The sequence below is a fragment of the Girardinichthys multiradiatus genome, chromosome X (genome assembly GCF_021462225.1).
Source record: "Girardinichthys multiradiatus isolate DD_20200921_A chromosome X, DD_fGirMul_XY1, whole genome shotgun sequence".
Classification (NCBI taxonomy): domain Eukaryota; kingdom Metazoa; phylum Chordata; class Actinopteri; order Cyprinodontiformes; family Goodeidae; genus Girardinichthys; species Girardinichthys multiradiatus.
The window spans coordinates 28,202,309-28,222,588 of record NC_061817.1 but is presented as its reverse complement, the minus strand read 5'-3'; the positions used below and the strand labels follow the sequence as shown (position 1 = coordinate 28,222,588).

The 20,280-nt window shown below is 38.0% G+C and overlaps 1 protein-coding gene across 1 annotated transcript in view; it reads left to right on the top strand.

Annotated features, from left to right (window-relative positions):
* Positions 1-5,366: 5,366 nt before the first annotated feature.
* LOC124863412 (heparan sulfate glucosamine 3-O-sulfotransferase 2-like) overlaps positions 5,367-20,280 on the top strand; it is a 33,452-nt gene continuing 18,538 nt past the window's right edge. Inside the window, exon 1 of the mRNA XM_047357775.1 lies at positions 5,367-8,409. Within this exon, the coding sequence (XP_047213731.1) occupies positions 7,913-8,409 (497 nt within the window). The 5' untranslated portion in view covers positions 5,367-7,912. The remainder of the gene's footprint in view (positions 8,410-20,280) is intronic.

Sequence of the window (20,280 nt, the reverse complement as noted above, 5' to 3'; positions counted from 1 at the left end):
AAGAAGCGTACCATCCAGACTGTTGCATGCCCAGAGTGAAGCATGGGGGTGGATCAGTGATGGTTTGGGCTGCCATATTATGGCATTCCCTTGGCCCAATACTTGTGCTAGATGGGCACGTCACTGCCAAGGACTACCGAACCATTCTTGAGGACCATGTGCATCCAATGGTTCAAACATTGTATCCTGAAGGCGGTGCCATGTATCAGGATGACAATGCACCAATAAACACAGCAGGACTGGTGAAAGATTGGTTTGATGAACATGAAAGTGAAGTTGAACATTTCCCATGGCCTGCACAGTCACCAGATCTAAATATTATTGAGCCACTTTGGGGTGTTTTGGAGGAGCGAGTCAGGAAACGTTTTCCTCCACCAGTATCACGTAGTGACCTGGCCACTATCCTGCAAGAAGAATGGCTTAAAATCCCTCTGACCACTGTGCAGGACTTGTATATGTCATTCCCAAGACGAATTGATGCTGCATTTGCCGCAAAAGGAGGCCCTGCACCATACTAATAAATGATTGCGGTCTAAAACCAGGTGTTTCAGTTTCATTGTCCAACCCCTGTACATTAACGTACAATTTAAATTAACTTGAGCATATGAGACATTTAACCAAATAGGTATTTGAGCCTGTATGTGTAATATTGCCATGTGAAAAAAAATCCACAGAATTCCGCATTGTACAATTCTTGCCATAGAAATGGGTTATATAATCATTCCACTCAGAAAAAAAAACCCACTTCTAATAAATCCTAAAAGGTTAAAAATCAATATAACATTCAGACTTATCAGGAGTGCATAAAAATGTTAGTAAGGTTTTATTATGTCATTCCAGCCCAATGTCAGAAAAATTACCATGTTTTTTTAAACAAACACATTTCTTCTCGAAAGGAAAAAAATATATATTTGTCTTTTAGATTTTGAGAGGCTTACAAAGAATATTATGCTATTGGTTGTTCCAAAATGGTCTAAAACGGTGAAGTTATGCTGGAGTTGATATTTGAAAAATAGGAAAAGCTTTCCTCACAAAGCTTGAGCGCACCAACATATTCTGTGTGGCTCTTCTTTCTGTTGAACTTTTTACAATTTGACCAGTCAAAAACAATTTATTTCACTTTTGTTCTTCAAAACCTTTTTCTCCTTTGAACCTACCATTTTTATTCTGGTGAGTTTGTGTTGAATTACAGTCAGGAAAGTATCTGTTTCACTCTAGATTGTATTGTCTATCAGTTAACCTGATGTTTTGTCATGACAGACTTTTCATCAAACATAACTATGCATCCCTATGACAAGTGCTCTGCTAGACAGGGTTGCTTATTATTTCTGGTTTTTAAGAACTTAAAAAGTCAGTGTTTGAATCTCCCAGGACAAATTTCCCTACAGGAAACAAGTTTTAGCTAAAGCCCAGTTGCGGTGACGCCATAATAAATGGCAGCGAGGCAGCGTGATGCTAATTAGGACACAGCAGTCAGTGGCCAGCTAAAAAGGTACATATTTTTAAAGTTAGCTTTGAATGCTGTTCTTATTCTGTATTTATTTAACAATAGTAAATGGATATACAATGATATTTAAATACAGATTCTGATATGTTTGCTTTTGCTGGAATGAGAACAAAAATCAAAGCTTGAAAGTAGGAATGCTGCCCTGAAACTGTCATATCTCATAAAACTTTCTGTGGCAGAAACTATAACACAATGCCAAAAATAAAAATCAGTTTAGCAGCTTTTCCTGCAATGCAAACAGACATCCAACAAGCACTCTATTTTATCCATTGTACACTCCATCACACAATACCATCTACCATCACGGTAGACTCTTTACACAGATGATATAAAACAGTGGATCAAAATAGTGTAGAGATCCCTTAAAATGCCAGGTTTTAATGATGCAAATAAATGAGATCATAATAAATAACTTCTGCTACCTTAAATGTGACATCATGTATACAATTCAACAAACAAACAAGAAAACTTGTTACGGAGAAAAATCTGAAGCACAATTACAATTTCAGCGCCAATTCTTCTTTGGTACACACCTAACATTAATTATATTGAATCAGATAAACCAAGTAATAAAGTTTCTTTCACGTTAGAATCATCATGACATCTGCTGATGTCTGTCCTTTGGCTATACAGGTCCTTCTCAAAATATTAGCATATTGTGATAAAGTTAATTATTTTCCATAATGTAATGATGAAAATTTAACATTCATATATTTTAGATTCATTGCACACTAACTGAAATATTTCAGGTCTTTTATTGTCTTAATACGGATGATTTTGGCATACAGCTCATGAAAACCCAAAATTCCTATCTCAGAAAATTAGCATATTTCATCCGACCAATAAAAGAAAAGTGTTTTTAATACAAAAAACGTCAACCTTCAAATAATCATGTACAGTTATGCACTCAATACTTGGTCGGGAATCCTTTGGCAGAAATGACTGCTTCAATGCAGCTCATCCAGAGTGTTGGGTCTTGAGTCTCTCAACGTTCTCTTCACAATATCCCACAGATTCTCTATGGGGTTCAGGTCAGGAGAGTTGGCAGGCCAATTGAGCACAGTGATCCCATGGTCAGTAAACCATTTACCAGTGGTTTTGGCACTGTGAGCAGGTGCCAGGTCGTGCTGAAAAATGAAATCTTCATCTCCATAAAGCTTTTCAGCAGATGGAAGCATGAAGTGCTCCAAAATCTCCTGATAGCTAGCTGCATTGACCCTGCCCTTGATAAAACACAGTGGACCAACACCAGCAGCTGACACGGCACCCCAGACCATCACTGACTGTGGGTACTTGACACTGGACTTCTGGCATTTTGGCATTTCCTTCTCCCCAGTCTTCCTCCAGACTCTGGCACCTTGATTTCCGAATGACATGCAGAATTTGCTTTCATCCGAAAAAAGTACTTTGGACCACTGAGCAACAGTCCAGTACTGCTTCTCTGTAGCCCAGGTCAGGCGCTTCTGCTGCTGTTTCTGGTTCAAAAGTGGCTTGACCTGGGGAATGCGGCACCTGTAGCCCATTTCCTGCACACGCCTGTGCACGGTGGCTCTGGATGTTTCTACTCCAGACTCAGTCCACTGCTTCCGCAGGTCCCCCAAGGTCTGGAATCGGCCCTTCTCCACAATCTTCCTCAGGGTCCGGTCACCTCTTCTCGTTGTGCAGTTTTCTGCCACGCTTTTTCCTTCCCACAGACTTCCCACTGAGGTGCCTTGATACAGCACTCTGGGAACAGCCTATTCATTCAGAAATTTCTTTGTGTCTTACCCTCTTGCTTGAGGGTGTCAATAGTGGCCTTCTGGACAGCAGTCAGGTCGGCAGTCTTACCCATGATTGGGGTTTTGAGTGATGAACCAGGCTGGGAGTTTTAAAGGCCTCAGGAATCTTTTGCAGGTGTTTAGAGTTAACTCGTTGATTCAGATGATTATGCTCATAGCTCGTTTAGAGACCCTTTTAATAATATGCTAATTTTGTGAGATAGGAATTTTGGGTTTTCATGAGCTGTATGCCAAAATCATCCGTATTAAGACAATAAAAGACCTGAAATATTTCAGTTAGTGTGCAATGAATCTAAAATATATGAATGTTAAATTTTCATCATGACATTATGGAAAATAATGAACTTTATCACAATATGCTAATATTTTGAGAAGGACCTGTAGTATCTCAGTATCTCAGTCTTTTTACACATCTTAACCAGGGTTCCCTTAAAACCGAGTTTAACCATAAATTTAAAAGAGTTAAAAACTTTGCAATGTGGGACAACAATGCCAAAAACTAGACAAGATGAAGATGATAAAATGAAACATGTTCAGTGAGGCTGCAGAGATGCTGACAGTAATAATGAAGGAGCTCTGCAGAAAATTTTGCAAGGGTTGGGTGTATTCTTCTGGCTCTCAAAACCTTGTAGCAGAACATCTTGAAGTGTGATGAAACCAAACTTGAACTTTTGCTCTACAATTTAAAAATATAAACAACATGATCATCATCAGAAGAACACCATGCTTACATTGAAAGATAGTTCTGGCAACATTATGCTGTTGGGGTATTATTCTTCAGACAGAACATTTGAACCAACAAAGGAATGGCATCAGGACAACAACACTGAAATAACCTGCCAGAGTCCAGAACTACGTTTGTCACAAAATCTGTGTGGTCACCTGAAGAGGGTTGAAGACAAGAGATGTCCTCACAATCTGAAGTATGCTTTTGCAAGGTGTAAATATTGCTGCATCAAGATGTGGAATACTGATGGACTCTTATCAAAGAAGACTGAATGAAAATATGCTTTAGCATATTATTAGTTCAAGAATCTACACAAAAGGACAAGACTACTGCATTTATGCTTTTTTGCATTTAAATTGCACAGCACAAATAATAAGTTAATCTTTTAAAGCATTTTGAAATTATCATGGTCTCATTTTTTTAAATGAAAACACAAAAACCTGCAATTTTATTAGCCGTGTAAACACTGAATCGACTATCGACTGAATCTGCAACAGCATTCCCCAGCCTTAATGCTTATATTTATTTAACCATTTAGTTCTTATTGATTATAAACTTCAACAAAGCAGCACCAAATGTCATAGAACATTTAGAAAAAGAAATCTGCTTCAGTATCACTGTCCTGCCAAATGGCCTAGACCATGTAAATTTGATCCCTTTTGTTTAAAATATAAGTCACGTTCACATACAACTTATTCAATTTATTTTTTTAGACGGTAATGTCCGTACACATTTTGGGTGTTTTATAAAAGCCATATCAATGAATCCTAAATTAAAGTGACTTGATCTCAAATTAAAACATTTTTGTCCTTGACAAATAATGTCATAGTTCTATTTTTTGTGGTGGACCAAAAGGCAGACAAACACAGAGAAAAGCAGAGAAGTGGTCAAAAACTCCTTTAATTTAAGCGAGTCTACTTACATGCAGGCGAGGTGCAGGGTGACAAGATTATCCAGTTCAAGGACAAAATCCAAAAAACATCTCATGAGGACATTGAAAAGACATAACGACACCGCGTGGAACAAAGGACGAAGGCAAACATAAATACAGACAAAGGTGGACAAGAAACAATAGGGCAGGTAATCAGAGGAACAGGGAACAGGTGACACAAGCAGGTGAAACAGATTAACCAATAAGGAGAAACACAGACCCAAGCAGAACAGGAGAAAAGATTACTAGAATAAAAGTAAACAGTAACTAAAGCTAACCTGTTAAAGGAGGAATTGGAGAATAAAGATAAACAGAAGAAACAGAGCTAAGAGGGACAATGAATGTAAAGGGAACAGAAACTGAGTAATTAACAACTAAAAGAGGAACACTAATGATGAGAGGAGAACAGACAGCGAGGCAAAAGGAAACCAGAATTGTCAGAACACAAAGTGATGAACAAGAATACAAAACTTCAAACAAGAGCATCTAGTAAAACAAAAACACCAAACCACAAACAAAGTCCAAAATCTCACATCCTGACAAATAAATGCTGTTGTCATGATAACCTTGTGGACTGAGCTTTAAATATGAAAAACATTCACATTGAAGAACAAAGAACGACCTTTTCAGATATTCGACTGTTTGGTAAATGTCTTAAAATCTTTGTTTGTCCTTCAGTTGTGGAGTACATTTTCATTTATGGCAGTTACAATGATGTGTGTCCTTGCAAACCAGGGCAAGCGTTTTGCATGCACTTCTGCATGACAGTAAATTATTTAACTTGCAGTTACATTATTTACAATTATTGACACCACTGGTAAATATGTGTAAAAACTGTAAAATACAATGTATACTTGATCTTAGTAGTATAATCTCACATTGACGAATTAAACAACAATTAAGTCTTTGATGTAAGTACATTTAATTAGCTGAACTTGGTCAGCATGTCTAAAACCTAAGGATTAGTAGTCCATAACTTTCTGTTTTCCTACAGTGTCAGTTTGTAACACAGAGGCCTTCTCTGCATAATGTAAAAGACAGGAGCACATGCCATTCAAGTAAGACAGATACGTCTGATTTTCATAAGTCAGGAAATGATTGAGCAATAGCAAAAATAAAAGAGAAATCACTGAAACAAAGCTGAACCTAGACCCGAGTTTATTTTGTCACCACACACGGTGAAGACAATGGTACAGGAGATAAACACATCTCTAAAGCTCACCGCAGGAGCACAGCAACAAAGAGTGGTGTCTTGGGGTCACCAGGTCCCCATAGCAGCCATTAAACACCCTCTAAAGCCAACCAGTTGTTTGTAGGCATGCCCAGAAAAAGTTATTTTTGTCCTACTATCACAAACATTAAAATGTGTATAATGTGCTAAAGGCTAGAAGTACTTTAACTGGTCTTGAGTGCTGAAGCTAAGAGTGAGTGTTTTTTTTTCAAGACAGTAAGATAGTTTATAAAGGGGCACATCCTCACTCTTAGTGTGGTAGCGGAGGATCTGTGGCAATACGCTCATAAGGAATATGCCTGCAAACCAAGTCTTATTGTTTTCTTTAAGTCTTATTTATTGGCAAATGAGACTATAGTTGTAAGATAGCAATAAATCCCATTTATATCTGATTTGTCTTAAAAAAAAATACACAAAGTCGTCAAAGTTATAGTAATGAAAGATACATTTTTTAAGACTTTTCAAAACCTTAACCAGAGTTGCCAATAAAATGCGGAGAGGTTGCTGTGGGTGCTGTCAAGAAAGTTGACATTCCCTCAAAACTAAATTCTAGCCATGGAAGTAAAGGAGCAGAAAACTTTGCATTCCAGTCCTAATCCACCTTGCATCATAGCAACAGAGAAGATCAAATGTGATCTTGACTTTCTAAGGCTGCTAATGCCTATGTGTGTTAAGAAATATTATCAGCATGAGGATACCGCTGAGCCTTGATAAATCATTCTGTTTCAAGTGAAAGGTAAACCTGCATTAAGCTACACAGCAGAAATTAGATGACAAAATAGTATGCAGTTTTCTCAAAAACAATAGGTTAGTTATTTTTGGGTGTCTAAAGAAATTATAAGGGTGTAACGCAGTAAAACAAATAAAAGTAAACCAAATGTCCAGTTCTATAAATATCTAATTAATTTTAAAGAACACAATGATAAATTGGTGACATTTCAATCTCACCGTAAAAACTTTAAAAAAGGGTTCACCAGATGTGCCGCAGTAAAGTGTAGACATCACCCTGTGTCTTATAGCCCGTGCTGTTTCTATAGCTGCATATCACAGATGTGTTTGGTCTGTTTAGGATGATGAAACTTTTCAGCGAAAGCTTTCAGATAGATACAAATAGATGACTCAAATTACTGTGGTCCGAAAAGATAAAGTCCTACATCCCGACATTTGCAGGTATTTATTCCACGTTTCTTTAAAAAAAAAAGGGCGCACTGAGATTTATGATCTTATGCGTGACGTCAGAAGGTTGATTAAATATTTATACTAGGAAGTGAAAGTTTCTATAACTTCGCAACTTAAGAATGAGAGAAAGAAGAGGATGAGCTCTGAAATCCTTCAAGAGGCGAGCAGAAAGATTGCGCTGGTGAGAGTTTCTGGCGCACTGGGACGCAGTCGACCTTGTTTCTTTAACCCGCACAGCACAGTGTGGATTAAATTAAACATTAAATATCCTCTCTCATAGACTATGCGTTTGAAAACAGAAGGGTTGCCTCAAGTTTTTCTAAGGAAGCTCATTTCGATGAGAACTGACCCCATCTTCTCAGCGGATCCAAGTTTTCTGTCAGTTCATCAGCCAGTAGGACTTATGCGCAGCTGGTGCCACGGAAAAAACACCCCTGTCCACATGGGCTGCTCTGTCTCACTTTAGAATCTGTACTATTCTCAGCAGGCTCTCACCGCAGATCGACAGGAAAGGAAAACTCCGATGGAAAATCATGCAGCACTTTGAACCCATGGAGACATGGCACAAAGGCTCCTCACATCTGCAACTAGAGTCACCGCTCGATTCGCCTTCATATTCACTTTGTCCCTGTCCTGTGCGTACTTATGCTATAATATTGTTTTTTATCGCGGCACAGTCATGACAAACCAGGCTTACGACGGAAAACGCTGCCCGCCGAACAAAAATGCAGGAGGAAAGAAACTTCTTGAGAAACTGGAGAATTGTGCCTCGCTGGATGTCAGGTCTGCAGCTCAGCGAGTATCATGGGATCCCCGAGACCAGAGCAAAGCTCCAGCCTCGCCTGGTGCTCACGAGACTGATGCGAATTTAAAAAACATGAGTGTTGCGCAGAAATATGGAAACAAGAAGCTGCCCAATGCGTTAATAGTCGGCGTAAAGAAAGGGGGGACCAGGGCGGTGCTGGAGTTCATCCGGATACATCCAGATGTGCGCGCACTCGGAACAGAGCCACACTTCTTTGACAGAAACTATGACAGAGGGCTGGACTGGTACAGGTGAGGAAAATGTAAAAATAAAATGTGAACATTTTAGCCTTTTTGCACATGTTCTGTTCCGTCTTTTTCTCTGTTCTCGCATGCTTTTATGGTCCTATGCCGCAACTTAAAATTCCAAATGCTTCATCTGTAGAGCAACCTTGAAAGTGCTTATAACATTATCAAATTGTGCTCCACTCTAAAAGTCTTAAAACTCACACCAGACAAAAAGTAGCCTAGTCACAAGACAAAGTTTCATGTCACCTTGCAGTTTTGGTGTTATGTCAGTTGAGCTTCATGTTCCTGAGAAGACATCACCTCATGATCCATTCCTTGAGGTGATGTCTATGACGTCCTTTTTATGTCAAAAAGGAAGTCATAGCCAGCATCATAGAAGACTAAAGAAGCCCCAAATCACCATGGGCTTTATACCACACCCAGATCAAATGTTATAGTTTTGGCTTTTAAAGTATGGAGATGACAAAGCAAATGTAGACAAGGATTTGATCCTCATCTACATGTGTCTTCTTTCTTGTTTTGTATGTAGATATCTCCAAAAAGTTGAAGCTTAGGTTTAAAAAGGTGCACAGCCATCAGGAATAGCAACCACAATAGGAAAATGTTGAAGCAAAGCTCATGAGTTTGAGGGAAAATAACAAGACATGTGAGGGACATATGCTACAGATGTGTGAAGCCACTCCCATATCAGAGAAAATGTCAGAAGCATCTTACCTATGCTAAAGAGAAAAATGACAAGACTGCTGTTCAGTGGTCCAAAGTCCTATTTTCATATATATATATATAAATATATATATATATATATATATATATATATATATATTATATTATATAGTTAGTTTGTTCCTGAACATAGACACCGCAGAGGAAATCAAAAACATGTTTTGTAGTAAAAAGGACATCTTTAACAAATTATTACAAGTGTCCACTAAGCCACTAAAATTATTTTTTTATTTTAAATGAAAACTTAACATTGTTCAGTCAGGGTTAATCCTTGATGACAAAAAAAAACTAAAAGTAAAATAGAGATGTTTTGTCAGTGCAATTTTTCCTATTCTAAACTTTCCTTTAACAAAAGAATGTTGTTTTAGTCATGCAGATGCAAGAAAATCGGAATGACACACATGCATATTTTGCACTGACTCAAGAGTATTTATATGCTGATATAAAGAGAATTTGGCCTTTTTGTTACCAAACAAATAACCCACGAGGCAAAATGAAGTCATGTCAGTCATGTTCCTGTTTTTGAGGAATTTTTGGCTTTTCTGATATGAATCTTAGTTTAGTAACTGGACAATCAATCAAATAAATTGCAGCAATCCAATTCTGTGGGTGGGATTTCAAAACTTGACTGACCTTTTAACACATTCTTATTCAGCTCATTCCAATACTGACCAGGGGAGCAGAAGAAGTGCAAATTGCGTTTTATTTGTTGCACCTGTTCAGCTGTCTACAGTTTGTTTATTTGAAATGATTCTGTTATGAAGAACATCACCTTTTATTTAAATAGAGAATGTAATAGTGGTAACTATTCAAGAACAGACAGCTTAAATAAGCAACAAACTCTCAATTAAACTCGAACATTGAACAAAATTACCATAAATAAAAACATTTTTGTCCAAAGGCCAAACCATCTTTGGAGACTACTATCTAGGCCCTGTTGGCTGGATAGATGTGGTCAATAACTCCATGCATATAAAACGTGATATAATAAACAGCCTCAAATTCTCATCCACTGACATTTCGTTAATCATTTTAGTAAAGATATGGTAGGCAGTCATATATTTCTTTTTTTCAGCTTGATTTCTTTCCATTTGAATTGCCAACTCATATGAACATAAACTTCATTAGGTAACACGTCAATACAAAAAGTCCTCCCGGTCCCCAAGAAATGCACCATCAAAGGGTTAAATGACTGCAGGCCTATCGCCCTGATGTCTGTGGTCATAAAGTCTTTTGAGCTACTGGTGTTGAAGCATTTAAAGGACATCACAGGCCCCCTGCTGGACCCCCGTCAGTTTTCTTACCGGGCAAACAGGTCAGCAGATGATGCCATCAGTTTAGGACTACGCTTCATTCTGCACCACCTTGACCACCCAGGGACGTATGCCAGACTCGTGTTTCTGGACTTCAGCTTGACCTTCAACACCATCAACCCAAACATCCTTCACCAGAACATTACCCAGCTCACACTGCCAGTGTCTACCTGTCAGTGGATCGCCAGCTCCCTAAATGACCGGCAGCAGCAGGTGAGGCTGGGGAGCATCATCTCTGGAAAATGAATAAGTGCTGGCACACCCCAGGTGTGTGTTCTCTCTCCTCTCCCCTTCTATCTGTATACGAATGACTGCACCTCAGTGGACCCTTCAAGTTTGCAAATGACCACACTGTTATTGGTCCGATCCAGAACAGTGGTTAGTCTGCATACAGACAGGAGGTGGAATGGCTGGTCCACTGGTGTGGTCAGAACTACCTGGAGCTTAACCTACTCAAGACTGTTGAGATGACGATGGACTTCTGAAGAACACCCACAACACTCCATCCTCTCACAATCCCTGACAATAAGATGTACAACCTTCCACGGGCCATTATTCAGTCTCTCCTGTGCACATCCATTACTGTCTGGTTAAGCTCATCCACAAAACAGGACAGGTACAGATTCGAACAAACGATTTGGTCTGTAGAGAGGATCAACAGGGCTGACCTTCCCTTGATCCATGACTTCTGCAGGTCAAGGATCAGGAAAAGGGTAGCTAACATCTCTGCAGACCCCACACATCCTGGAAACAAATTGTTTAGACATTTACCTTCAGGTCAGTGCTGCAGAGTGCTTTTTGCAAAAACCTCAGGCAGCCGTTCTTTTTTTCTTTTTCTATATAAAAGATTGCTGTACATACACATACATGCACACACTGTGCCTTTTATCCATTATTTGATTTCCTCTAAAGTTTATATATTTATTTGTCTGTACACTATGAGTGCATGAAACCAAAGTCAAATTCCACAATCCTGGCAAGCAAAGCGTATTTTGATTATGAAACATAAATTCCCATGTTTAATATCTGGGTAGTGTTGGGCAACAACATTTAAACTAGATCAAAAATATTTCATGACTTGTTTTACTCCATTTAAATTACCGGTATGTGAACAACATAATTTCTTGTCCAAAGGAATGCTAAACTTTATAGGTGTGTACAAATGTTTTAAATTCTTTTTTTATTTTCACAGCTCCAAAAACATGAAATTAAAATCAGAAAAATGAGGAACAGGTTGGACAGGGGTGTTACTGAAAAGCTCGAACCCTAACTCCATTAACAGAATCAACTTTTAAATTTCACAGTCAAACATGCTGGTTAGGTTTCGATATCATTACATGCATGGGTAAAATTATATTTGAATTAATGCAATCCTTGTGGTGGGGATAAATAACAGGATTTTGCTTTCTTATTAAGACTTGTATGAAGCAGTTTGGGATCATATTAACTTAGTCTTTTATGAAACAACAGCCAATCATTGTGAGTTCATAATTTGTGTGCATTTAAAGTAACACCCTTGTGTTCTGGACAGGTGGACAACCATAGTACACATTTCCTTGTGTGACTGGGCTAAACTGAAACTACAAAATTTAGTAGAAACAACAAATATTAGAGTATTTAGACTTAGAGATGTGTTTATATTAATACGGCAATAGAAAACAAGTACTAGAGGAATGATCAAATTTCAAATGCAGAGCTGCATGATGGAGTGGAACATTGTGTTCACCAAATGTGAAAGTAGAAAAATGTCAGCTTTTATCAAACCTTGTATTTGCTTCATCTTTGATCCATTCTGTGACTCAGTGATTCTGTCATTAAAACTACTCTTTCGGGACAGATCAGTGACAAATAGGAACCATTTCAGATGTAAGAAAACAATTGTTTTGATTTAGGTTTTTTTTCTGTAACTTATTGAGGTCTCATGCTGATACAGGACTGCTTGTGGAAATTGCAAACCTGAAAAGTTCACTATTTTCATAAGTTGACAGTTTGTGTTTAAAACATACATATACAACAGTCTGCAGAACAAGACTAAATAGCTTCTTTATTCAAAATTATTCCCTGCTTACCATATGCCTCCTAATTCCTTTGAGTTACATCTTTGTTTTTTCTCATCATAGTCATCATAAGGTGTTAGTCATATACACATTCACAAGAGACCGTTAGGTTTGTCATCAGTTTCCCAGGTAAACAACAACCAAATGTTTTGCTCCATAAAATAACATTATGGTAATTGAAGCTGCTGGTTTATCCAATCCCACCGAGTTCACTGGGATCATTTAATCCAGCCAAAGGAGCTAGAAAAGCACAAGAATGTACCATCTTTGCACAAATCACAACCTGTTGCAATTCAGTGTACTTAACTGTTGATGGCAGACTAAGTTGCAGCTTATGACATGAAGTATGCGGATAGGAGCATTTGCTAACTGAATTTCACATAGTAACATGGAAATTGTAGGCTTAGAAAACAAGTATAACGCTCTGGTAAAAATGTGGTCGGTTAAAATCCAATACAATATTGTATCTCATGGGCATAAAAATCTTCAGTTTAAGTTTTTTTTGGATCAAATTAGCTAAATGGCACCCCCATTTTTCTAGCTGTTAGCCTTCCAGCACTGAGAATTTCTTCATTTTACTACAAATTCAAAGTGATAAGACATCTTTTCATTGTCAGTAAGTTAGCTATTGGTGTCAAGTACTTTTTGTATGGAATAGGACCAAGGTGCAGACACAAGCGTTTGATGAACATTATGATATTTAATATGCATGTATGGAGAACTTATAGAATGGTGCATGAAACAGGAAGAGCGATCCCACAAGCAAACCACTGTAACAAACACTGTTGCACAATAACCATAATTTTGGAAACTGCAACTATAACATATTTAGTGTTCAATATTAGGAGATGCTATTATAATAATAAATTTTGAACACCAAGTTTTCCCAGAAGGCTTATTTTGTAATATGCGCTGTTTTTACTGTGCAAACTTGTTTAAACATGATGTTAGGCTGTAGCAGCTGACTGCACTGCAGTCAGTTCAGGTTCCCTTTGAAATAATGCTTCACTCTCAGAGTTGCAACAAGGACCTGTTGTTAAAATTGTGTCCATAGTCATGTCCCCCTTAAAATATAGTGTTTCAGAGGCCGCTTGGCCTGCAGAGTATTTTTGGTGCCAATTTTTCCACTGAATAATAAAATATTTAAAGCAATACTACAAGCAGCTGTCTGTACACCAAGTCTTGCATCTTAAACCTTTATCATAAAGGAGAACAGTTTAATTTCTTTTGATGATGTTTTTTTTTTTTTTTACCTAGCTCAGATAAGTACATTAAAATTGTGACTTTTTAAGGCCATTTGTTCTACTTAAATTATAAGTACTGTGCCACAATGTTTGTTATGGTGTTGATCAAATGGGCTAACAAAGCCTTGCTTTTAGCATCTTTGTTTAGCCTAAATTTAAACAGAACAAATGGGCTTGAAAGTCACAACATCAATGTATCTTTCTGAGCTGAGCAAAAACAAAGACTCATCTAACTGGAATAGCCATTTAAAAAAACAGAGAGGAATGGGTGGTGTTTGGGGTTATTGAATGATCAACAATGATGCAAAGCAAAAACTCTACATTGCAGTACATTAAACTAGACATTACAATGGTTGTGGTAAAAATATTTTCTTACAGACTAAGTGCTTTCAAATGTGCGCCAGGGAAAGAACAGACAAACCAATTACTGAGTAATGAGGAAAGGCTGTAATGTAAAATTCTTAAACAACTGGCTCTAATATTTGTTGCCAAAAAGCATAAATCATTAACTAGCAAGTAAACCTTTGTTTTATGACCTCATATTTAAATCTATGCACAATCTAGTCAGTTCCCAAAGATGGTCACTGATGATTTTTATGCTGCCTTGATGTCCATGATCAAATAAATAGTTTCTGATGGAATATTTGACAAAATGCTGCTGAAATGTTTCTTTTATTTTGCTGTTTTTAATAGATTTCAACCCTAAACTTCAATACCAAGTAACAGCGCTTTGAGTGTCTCGTTACTGAAAAGCGCTATATAAATAAACTTACCTTACCTTACCTTACCTTACCTAGCATCACTGAAATCAGTTTACATAACCAACTTAACAAAATGACTTGGTTCTGATTTTCAGAATACATAAATGTACAGGGGTTGGACAATGAAACTGAAACACCTGTCATTTTAGTGTGGGAGGTTTCATGGCTAAATTGGACCAGCCTGGTAGCCAGTCTTCATTGATTGCACATTGCACCAGTAAGAGCAGAGTGTGAAGGTTCAATTAGCAGGGTAAGACCACAATTTTGCTCAAAATATTGAAATGCACACAACATTATGGGTGATATACCAGAGTTCAAAAGAGGATAAATTGTTGGTGCACGTCTTGCTGGCGCATCTGTGACCAAGACAGCAAGTCTTTGTGATGTATCAAGAGCCACGGTATCCAGGGTAATGTCAGCATACCACCAAGAAGGATGAACCACATCCAACAGGATTAACTGTGGACGCAAGAGGAAGCTGTCTGAAAGGGATGTTCGGGTGCTAACCCGGATTGTATCCAAAAAACATAAAACTACGGCTGCCCAAATCATGGCAGAATTAAATGTGCACCTCAACTCTCCTGTTTCCACCAGAACTGTCCATCAGGCGCTCCACAGGGTCAATATACACGGCCGGGCTGCTATAGCCAAACCTTTGGTCACTCATGCCAATGCCAAACTTCAGTTTCAATGGTGCAAGGACATGTATTGTTCTCTGATGAGTCCACCTTTACTGTTTTCCCCACATCCGGGAGAGTTACGTTGTGGAGAAGCCCCAAAGAAGCGTACCACCCAGACTGTTGCATGCCCAGAGTGAAGCATCAGGGGTGGATCAGTGATGGTTTGGGCTGCCATGTCATGGAATTCCCTTGGCCCAATACTTGTGCTAGATGGGCGCGTCACTGCCAACGACTACCGAACCATTCTTGAGGACCATGTGCATCCAATGGTTCAAACATTGTATCCTGAAGGCGGTGCTGTGTATCAGGATGACAATGCACCAATACACACAGCAAGACTGGTGAAAGATTGGTTTGATGAACATGAAAGTGAAGTTGAACATCTCCCATGGCCTGCACAGTCACCAGATCTAAATATTATTGAACCACTTTGGGGTGTTTTGGAGGGGCGAGTCAGGAAAAGTTTTCCACCACCAGTATCACGTAGTGACCTGGCCACTATCCTGCAAGAAGAATGGCTTAAAATCCCTCTGACCACTGTGCAGGACTTGTATATGTCATTCCCAAGACGAATTGACGCTGTATTGGTCGCAAAAGGAGGCCCTACACCATACTAATAAATGATTGTGGTCTAAAACCAGGTGTTTCAGTTTCATTGTCCAACCCCTGTATGTGTCCTTTAATAGTCAGGCAGAAATCTACAAACTGGAACAACAAATTAACTCGCCCAGAGTTTCAGTGTACTGTCCAGTTGTTCTGCACAGTCTGTCTTCTTACATTAAGCATGTGACAGACTATTTAGGCTCAGAAGAAAAATGGTGCAGTGTTCATTACCGTGGCTCCTGAAGAGAACACACGCATGGCCTCATTTATTTTTTGTGCAGGTATTCACGCAACGATAAAGGACCTGATGAAAAAGACATTCCTCTGCCACCAATTTCCTTACTCTTTTCCCTCCACTTTTTCCATTCTCTGCAGAATCATAAAGATCAAACAAAAACACATTGCCATACATCATGCAGACTTAAAAGGGCATCTCAGCTCTATTGATTTCACAGAAGTCTGAAGCACTTGCAGTTACTTCTCAGAGAAGTGTTGAAATTGTATAAAAGGCTGCAGCTACAAATATTCTCCACGTCTACATTAATTGGCTTTGGGAGGCAGGGAACTCTGGAACAGTAGCATCAGAAGGTTGATGAGGATAGAAAGCCGGATGGCTCTCGTTTAACATAGAAAACTGCACATTATAGAATGAACGATGGTGAGACATAACTCTAATTTATTAATGAACTGTCTTCACTCCATCACAGTCTTCAGCATGCACTCGTTACCCTTAATCACAACTTGTTTTAAGACATTTCCCAAGAGATTCAAGTCTGAGGTGTGGTGCTCATCATTAATGCTAACACCGTTGTACAGTTTTTCCATTTAAACTATGCACTGAGTCAATTTGAATTTTCAATAAAATTTTCAATAAACTGTTCATATTTTGTAGCCTTTGCCTTTTTGCATGGCACATAGGAAAATTAGCCAGTTCAATCCTGTATTTTCACAACCAGGATGAGTGATGCAGTTGTTTTAGACCCCAACAGAATGTATTAATAGCTAAACTGGACAAGGTGCTGAGAACAAAATCACAAACTGAAAAACAGCCATTTTATGTCTGAAAAGTTAAATAAAACTTAAGCAGTCACAGCCAAATCTAGCAATACTAACATTACGTTGCATTGGAATTATGCTCCCAGTTATTTTATAGTAAATAATTTATGTTGAGGTGTAAACTGTATTTATGCACTGTTGTTTCATAATGCACTGCAGTTTTTGCAGACTGAATTCAGTAATGCTACCATATGAAACCAGTAGTTTAAAAAGTTGTGATTTCAAACAGATAAAAATAAAGATTCCTGAGAAATTGGTTGACATGAGTTTCCTCCGGCTAAATAAAGCAAAGTTTGTCTGCCTTGACCTGAAACAGGTAAAGGAGATTCCTACACATTTGTCTTGTTCACAAGAAGGAAAGTGGCTGTGTTTGAAAGTCATGGAATGGCAAATATAGGAGCACACGCTATTACTATAATTTAAGGTAATATGTCTGTTAAGCAGCATGCTGCAGATTCGCTACATGGGCAGATAATCCAAGTTAATTAACCAGCTAATATCAGCTTGTTAGACTCCCATTGTTTTAAAATTAAATGCGGAACAACACAAAGGAATAATATTCTGCACAATAAGCACATTCAACTAAAAACGTCTACTCAATTTAGTGCTTGTTTATTCTATATTTCCCTTGAGTCTTCCACTACAGTTTACATCTTAAAAAATGCAACAAAAAGCTAATATTTTAAAACAACGTACAGTTTTTACTAAAACTGACTCTACATGTATCTTCCTACTTCTGATTGATGTGTAATTTAATCCGTTCAGGCTGATTGACAAATCATTGTTGTGAGAACATGAAAAAGGTAACTTTGATTTTAAACAGGCTCTCAGTCTGTGTAGTTGTTTATCAGACACTTTGCTATGAATGGGTCGGACCCACTTTCTTCTTCAGAACTGCCTTTATTCTTCGTGTTTTAGATTCAACCTTCACACAAATTTCTCAGAGATTTTGGTCTGTATTGACATGATAGCATCACACACTTCCTGCAGATTTATTGGCTAAACACTCGAAATGCAAATCCTCTATTTGACCACATCCCAAATGTGCCTTATGGATTAAGATCTGGTGACTGTGGAGGCCAGTGGAGTAAAGTGATCTGATTGTTATGTTCAAGGAATACATTTGACTTAAGCCTGGTGATATGATTCTGCTGGAGGCAATCATTAGAAGATGGGTACATTGTGGTCATAAAAGGATGAGCATGTTCTGCAACAATGCTCCAGTAAACTCTGTGATGCCTAATAGGATATTTGTGCAAAAAACAAAAAAAACTAAATAAAAATAAAAATTGGTTCTAATGGACCAAAATTATGCCTAGAAATTATCCCCCACATCATTGTTCCACCAGTACCCGTCTAACCTTTTGATGCATAATAGCTTGGGTGGATCCTTACTTTCATGTTGTGTACTCCAAATTTTGAATGTTGTAATTTAAATGTTGCCGAATTTGGAGAGCCTGTGCAAACTGTAACCTCGGCTTCCTGTTCTCAGCTGACAGGAGGGGCACCTAGTGTGTTGTGTGGTCGACTGTTGCTGTGGCCCATCTCCTTCAAAGTTTTACTTTCGGAGATTGTATTCCCTAAATGACAAGTTGTGAGTCCATCAATTCTAGGGCAACTATGGCTTTTTGGGTGGAGCAGTTGTCTTGCAATTGAAAAGTGGTGAACTTGATTCCATCTTTCTTCAGCCACATGCCACGTTAAAAGTGTGTACGGTTGTGACAGCAAATAGGTGAATGTGGCTCTAGTGTAAAATACTTTAAGGGGTCAGTTTGACTAGAAAAGCATGATATAAATTTTGTCCATTTCCAGTTCTCCTGGGACATCAACAATGTGGGTTATTTTTGTATTTCTGTATGGATATTTGGACACCCATACAGAAATATATAGCTCTAAATGAAGACATCTTCATCCTGCAAAAATACTCACCGAGTTTGCCCCCATTGAATCTTTGTAAATGTTTTATTTTCTGATAAAAGGCTTAAATGCTATATGGGCGGAACTTATATAGCACCTTTTTAGTTTCTACAGAGCCTTAACATTAGAGTCACATTCACTCAGTCGCACTGATGTTCACACAGGTTTACAATTATGCGCAGATCAGCAGCCAACTAATGTCATGCCCTAGGGCACATCAACATGTGTTGGGAGAAAGACGCAAATGGTTTGCAAATATGAAGCAAAGTGGGACTCAGTGTTCAAAACGCAGAGCACTTGAGTCAGTAAGTAAGTAACTAAAAGACAGCTTTTTATTTAGTTTTTGTGCACTATGTAAACAATCACATTTAGTATTGCAGTGGTATTTGTATGTAGATAGTGCAACGGTTTTATTAAAATGCAAGTATTGGTGTTTCTTAAATCAAGTGGAAATTTTGCAGTGTTGTGTGACAATGTCAATTATACACTTTCATATGAAAGTACTTTGACCACCTTTAACGACTACACCGTCTTTAATTAGCACATGTACTGAGGAAGAAAGACCTTTGAGGATATTGGAAAAATGTGTTATGACTGTTAAGTAAGGTTAGAAGTTATTAGGCAGGTCTCGGCCAAGCCTTAGAAGAAATGCTCTACTAAGTTCAAAAAGTGCAAAATATCCGATTTAGATATGACAAAGAATTATCCGTATTTTTTTCACCTGTACAACAGCCTCACAAACATGTATAAACCTGGATATCATTAGTCTATCATATTACTTTCCTACTATTAAGTGGACACAATGTTAGCAATAAATTTCATGATGGTGTATATTGATGCATGTTTAGCCACATATCATATTACACAGCTTCAAGTTCATTTCAAGCTGTTTCTATTGGTCACAAAATTGTTAAAGGCCATAGCTTTATGGACGATGTCTCTGGAGATATATTGAGCAGTTAGTCATTCTTAGCCACCTATAAAAGAGTTTCAGCTTGTTAACTTTCCTCTCTTGGCAAACTCAGTGTGTCTATTGACCAAGGATCAAACCCTGTCTGAGTTGTCTCTCCTCTGCCTCAACTTTCTGTTTTCTTTTGTACTCTTCCACCATCCGAGAGTGAAATGTTCTAAAGATACGCAATTTGTCTGCTCCTTATTTATAAATATCCTTGACTGTCACATTGCTAGAGGCTTTACTATAAATCCTGAAAGAGCTGCTGACGATTTTTTTTATGTTCATCTTTCCATGTGCATCTTCTAAGATGCTGCAGTAAAGCTGCACACACAAGTCGGAAACTAAAGGAAAAAGTGGGTATTTAATCATCATTATCATTGATTTCGACCATTATTATTAATTTAATGAGAAACATGTGATGTGAATTGTCAGTTTAATGTTAGTTTCTACAAAAATAATGCTATTGCTAAAAATGGTTGCAACATTAATCATGTTTTTATCCTGCAGAATATTCAATGATCTGATGGCCATGATCTGATGGGTTCAGTATTCAAAAAATTGCCAT